Source organism: Austrofundulus limnaeus, unplaced genomic scaffold, assembly GCF_001266775.1.
Source record: "Austrofundulus limnaeus strain Quisiro unplaced genomic scaffold, Austrofundulus_limnaeus-1.0 Scaffold8, whole genome shotgun sequence".
In the NCBI taxonomy this organism is placed as follows: Eukaryota; Metazoa; Chordata; class Actinopteri; order Cyprinodontiformes; family Rivulidae; genus Austrofundulus; species Austrofundulus limnaeus.
Genome location: NW_013952410.1, coordinates 4,563,651 through 4,569,720, shown reverse-complemented (window position 1 = coordinate 4,569,720; position 6,070 = coordinate 4,563,651). Strand labels below are relative to the sequence as shown.

Below are 6,070 nucleotides of genomic sequence, written 5' to 3'. Positions count from 1 at the left end.
ATATATAATACAGTTCTTAAAAGTTACAATATATATAAGGTGTCAAGAGTGGTATATATTTATACTTCTGATCCAATCACAATTAAACTCACTCTATCTGGGGGGTGTAATTTATCTGAATAGGTTTTAAAATTTTTAAAGAATAACAAGCCAGAATGAAATAGAGGGAAAAAACTTACTTTTAGATTTTTTTAACTGAGTGAAAATGTAAGGAGTAGAAGTAAAAGGTTAGATGAAAAATAATTACTCAAGTGAATTACCAAAATTTCTACTTAGAACTCTGCTTATCATCTGTAGCATCAGTTACAAATCACAGATTATGGAGAAAGAGGCAAAAGTCTTCATCCAGGCTGGGCCAACAGCAACAAGGCCCCTCTTTACATCAACCCAGTAAATGTTGGTGGACTGGCACTGCTGAATGTATCAGTCTGCTGGGAGTTGGATAAATTTTTACCTGGCTTGATACACCAAGCAGGTGGACTGGTTCAGCAGCCTCAGCACCAACAACATGATGGTTTGTACTTATTCAGGGGCCGACATAAGAGGTTTATATTTGTCTCTGACAACCTGATCTCACCATGGACAACCAAACGTGAAATACAGAATTTCCTCTACTTTTATCCAAGGAAGGCAACTCACACTGCCAACAGAACCAACAGAACATGTAAAAAATCAATAACCCTTACAGCAATATGTATCAGTGCTGTCTCTGGGCCAAGCATTTGCCCTGGACTCATTAAAAAAACACTTGGGTTTAGGTCTTTGTTTCCAGCGGCCCACAGATCGAGGCCAGAGGTTCTACAAAGCTACTAGGTTTGGCCAAGATGTGGCCCAGTTACAAAACTCTTATTTCATATTTAGGCTGATTTGGCCCGGTACAATAATTAAGAGTCACAAAATGCAGCCCAGATCTGGTTCAAACTCGTAATGCATACATAATATACATATATAATATGCACAATATACATATATACACAATATACATAAATAAGTAATACTCGTACAACAGGTCTACATAAAGCACATGTCAAAGATCCACACAATGTGTTGCTTAAAAACTGTTTCTTCCTGGACAGAACAAATTGTACAGTGTTACAAAGTTAAAATTGATAAACTTTAATAACAGAAACTCATGATGCCTTCCCACACAGTTCCACTCAATTCTAGTTCCCCTTCACTGCTCCATCTGGAATTTTACCAAAGACAAGGATTTCTCCGGTAGAATTTAAACCGGTTCAGTTAGCGAACAGAAGGAGGAGTTGTGAACGACAACGACTTTCTGCTTTGTTTCATTCTGCCTGTAGTTTAGCAATGGCAGCAGAGGAGTGAATGAGGCCAGTCTGTGTTGACAAGAATTCCAAATTAAATTAAACTTGTCTCACAAATCCTGCAGCTCTCATTTAAAGCTATGTCGTTCGGCTTGATACTTCTCTCTTCCCAGTAGGGGATGGTTGTTTACAGCACACGCAATTTCCAGTTAGCTTCTTAGCTTAGCGTCCTTCACAGTCAAGTTGGCGCACTGACTGCATACATCACGGCCAAATATTAGCGATTGGTAAATTAGATACAATTGTTTTTAACTTCAACAGAGGCCACACCCCCAGCAAGAAATCACTTCTCAGTAGTCGAGGTTCCAGACCCGCTTTGCGAAGCAAAGTGAAGAAAAGGAGGCTGGTTTTTACTAAGCCAGATGCATGATAAAGACCTGCTGCTTCTTCAGGACAATTTCCTTGTCCTTCAGCCAGTTTAAAACAGTCAGGGCCAAGGAAAGAGACGTCTTCACTCATTTGTGATGTTTCTCCAGATGCAGCAGATTCACCTCAGAACTTTGTAGATGTCAGATTTCCTCATTTCCAGAAACACGAGCACGTGAAGGTCAGAATGTGAAAGTTGGCAGTCTAAAACTAACATACAGTCAAACTAAACCATTATTAAAGCTGGGCAATGACAAACAAACAAAAAGTCAACTTCTTTTAATTTTACCAGTCTGGTGGAAATAAAAGCTGCAGTTTTCTGAAAGCTGGATTCAGGACTGAGTTCAGACAAGAAAGTCAAAGTTTGGAGCTGAAGACCTTTAGAGTTCATCTGTAAAACCTGAATGTTCCTGCAGAGCCGCTGAAAGTTCAGGTGTTGAGTTCTGAGGAGGTTCTGGTCTCCTGAGTGAAGCAGGTCCTGAGGTTCAGCTCAGAGGAAAGAAGCCTGACGAGTTGTCCTCAGACCTCTCAGCTCTGAGGCTTCAGGACCTCCTGAGTCTGAAGTGGATCAGATGAAGGTTTTCCTCTCAGACTTTCAGTCCTCGGACAGATGAAACATCCCAATGCCCAAAAACCCAAAAATAAAAGACAAGTTTTACATAAACAGATGTTTACGTAGAAGAGTGCGTGGCACAGTTAGTATGAAGACTGGCTAATGCTGTAATTCAAGGGTTGCAGGTTCAATCCTAGGAGGCATCATACATCTTTAAGCTTTAAAAAGTGAAAATAATTATTTTAAACTGGAGGGACTCATCGGGTCTTAGATGACCTCCCATCCAGGTCTAGAACACAGTTCAGAGTCCACCAGCCTGCTGGACCCTCTGACATCTCAATACTCCTGCAGGTTTCAGTCAAACAGTTTCAACTCCTTCATGTTTTCTGTTTCTTTCAGCTGAAGCTTTAAAAATATTCCAAATCTGCAGAAACTAAATCTTTGGACGTGACGTAGAAAAACCTGTTTCTTCGACTGAAACACTTTCAGATTCATGAAGAGAAAAAAAATGTCAGGGGCAGAAGTTTAAAAACACTTTTTATTACACTCGACAAAAGATTTGGGCCTAAGACAAATTTCACTTCTGCTGTTTTTTTAAACAGAATTTAAGCATAAAATAAAGTTTCTGTGGTGTTTTTTAAGCACAACTTAGACAAAATCACAAATACTTATGTGTAATAATGATTTAAATTATTCTAATTTGTTTTACATTCAAGTTTGTTACCAAAAATAAAAACCTTCTTTATCTGACATTAGTTTAAAAAGTTTATTTTATTTATTAATTCATACTACTTCTGTCACTTTTGGACTCAGTTTCTCTGTATTCTTGGTCATCCACTGCAGTTAGTTAATGTCTTAATCCCAGCAGGGATAATCACCGAGATGTAAAAATGACTTCTTGCAGATGTTAGCAGTGTTAGGTCAGTCTGACTGATGCTGTTAAAGGAAATGTTTTGTCTGTCAGAACTGTTTTTATCAGAAGCTAAAGATAAATTAAAGCTTTAACATCAGATCAAACCAACCCTTAGCATGGTAACATAGCTTATTTGGTTGGGAAACACAAATCAAACAGTGCCATGCAAAAGTATAAAGGTTTAGTGGTGGAGACGGGGATTATGTATTTTCCAGCCACATAGTTCAATTCTATACCACAATCAAGTAAATATGTTACCTTCAGTTGTTGTGAAAATGCTGTATACATCAAAAATGAATTTGACTTAGAATCATGGTCTGTCTAAAGCCCTTGAAATTGGCCTCTGTCTCTTTAAGAACCTCTTAACTTTTCCAACACTCCCACTTCAGCAGTCTTCACAACAACCCTTCAGGGGAGGGGTGCTCTGTGGGGCAGAAGCTCGGGTGCAGACTGAGGTCCAGGGAGGAGCTTTGTACAACGAGGCGGGGCTTTGTACCAGACAGGGTTTAAGCAGCTCCACATGGCTACCACAGGAGATTTAAGGATTTCTCAGACAACGTCATTCTTTTGTATTTTTAAGCAGTTATCAGGTACGGTGGTAAACCTTAAACAGCTCATGTTACTCAGCAGGTTGTTGCTAGCTACCCAAAGAGTGACTGAGTTAGTTGATGCCACCTTGCTTAGCTGGGCCATGAGAGATCGAGTGGCTAAAGCTTTTCCTTTGCCTACATCCCCCAGAAAGCTGGGCAGTTCTGGATCAAACTTTAGTGAAATTATCAACATTCGATTGAATGTGTTTTCTATTGATATTGATCACGTATCTATTGCCATGTATTGTTACTGATTTATTACCCAGCCCTACTTTATTACCCAGAGAAGCAGGCTAGCTGTTAGCCTAGCATAAAGGAAAATTTCTGTCCTTGTCTCCATATGTTGTGCTCTGCTATCCCGGCTAATAAATTGCTAACTATACATCAATTTTCTTTACCTACTTCTTTCTGAGGGGCAGGGCAGCTGTTGTCCATCTCCATCAGTCACTGTGGGAGTTGGGGGGACACACTGGACAGGTCACAAGTCCATCGCAGGGAAACAGAGACAAACAAGACAAACATTCACACCTAGGGACAATTTATCAACCTATGGATGTTTTTTTGTCTGCGGGAGAAAACTAAAGTGCCCAGAGAAAACCCATGCATGCACAGGAAGAACGTAGCCTCAGGCTAGGAGGCTAACTTGTGACCTTCTTGAAAGACAATAGCTCTAACAGCTGCGTCGCTCCAGACACAAACTATCATAACTATTCCCTTTAAGTTTTTTGTGACAGAATCCACCCGCTGCACATCTCCATAAAACCCACATAATGTCGTCGCGATAAATCTAACCCATAAAAGCACTTAACTGTACTGAAGGATAACAGCGATATAATGTGCGTTCAGGTGACAGTGCTGCCGGAGTGCCAGAGTTTTAAAACACACCTGCTGTTTCCTCCTCAGACGACCAAGTCCTGTCAGACCTGAGCCACGCCAATGGCCTGTACGGGAGTGTCGGCGACGTGACCGGCGGCGCGGTGCTGAACGGCAGCTTCTCCATCGACACGGCGGGACAATCCTACCACGACATCCGAGCAGGAAGTCCTTACGGCCTCCCTCAGTCGCCCTCGTCCATCACCTCCCTGCCCGGTCACACGCCTCTCCTCAACAACCTGGGCTTTTCAATGGACAGTCTGGTGGCGCAGGGGGGGCCCGGCGGTGTGGGACAGGCTCTGAGGGCCATGGCCGGGGGCCCCACCTCAGATCTCTCCACAGGCAGCAGTACGGGATACCCGGACTTCCCCACCAGTCCGGCCTCATGGCTGGATGAGATGGACCATTCCCAGTTTTGAAAACTCAGCTTTCATCAAAACAGACTTTGATTATTCCTTTGTTGTTTTTTTTAACTTGTATTTCTTTGAATGAGCCTTCATGACTGGTTTGTTTTGAAATGTTTTGTTGAAAAAAACAAGGATAGAGGAGTTTCAGTTGTGCAAACTGGATAAAAGCAGTGAACTGTTGAATGTTCAACACAATCATTATTATTTTCTTGTGATTGTCAAAGTTTTCTTTGCTTCACTCAATGAAAGTGAGACTGAATGGGTGGATCATTACACGATGCCATCCCTAGAATAAAACACACCATCCCTGAAGACAAGATCACAGCTGCAGTCTAGATCAAACCCCCCCCCCCCCACTTCCCCCGTAGACCCAGAAGACAACTGCATGCTTCTGATTCAATCTAACTGCTGTCTGGTCATTTCAGAGCCTTTACGTTGGCATTGCACTTTACTCTCCTCTTCTTTCTCTACATGAACGGACAGGAATCCAGGGGAGAGAGAAATATGCACAAGGCAAAAAAACAAAACAAAATAAAAAAAAGCTAAACAGTGTTTCACTCTGAGAGAAATTTACAAGAGCAGAGGCACAAGTGTGAATTTTGAAACATGCTCATGGTTTTTTTGAAGCTCACAAGTATTGAGGAGATCGATGGATGTTGGTCTGTATGTCTGTTTGTCCGTCCTTTCCTTTCAGACGCCGTCACTTTCCGTTTGAGTTTGCGAAACAGTAAATCTACAGGTGCTTGACTCATTCTGTTTAAAATAAAAGAAAAAAAGCTGTCAGTATTACATTTTTATCTCAACAGGAATCAAAGCGTGTTACAGGCCAGACATTCAGGTTCTATTCATTTATAGTCACACACAGATATGACATTATTTACTAGTTTTAAAACATGCATTTTTTTTGCAGATAATATAAAGAATTCAAATATTAAACTCTGGATGTGACATATAAGTATTAAAAGGAACACAGATTTTTTTTAAGAAAATGTTTGTGCTCGCTCCCTTTAATCAGATCCAAAGCTTCTTCTCAGTCCAGC

At 41.1% G+C, this 6,070-nt stretch overlaps 1 protein-coding gene across 1 annotated transcript in view; it reads left to right on the top strand.

The window, feature by feature from the left end:
* lhx4 (LIM homeobox 4) overlaps positions 1-5,809 on the top strand; it is a gene marked incomplete at its 5' end in the record, with an annotated part of 13,414 nt that extends 7,605 nt beyond the window's left edge. The window contains 1 exon segment of the mRNA XM_014000786.1: positions 4,654-5,809. Coding sequence (XP_013856240.1) covers positions 4,654-5,042 — 389 coding nt within the window.
* Positions 5,810-6,070: the final 261 nt, after the last annotated feature.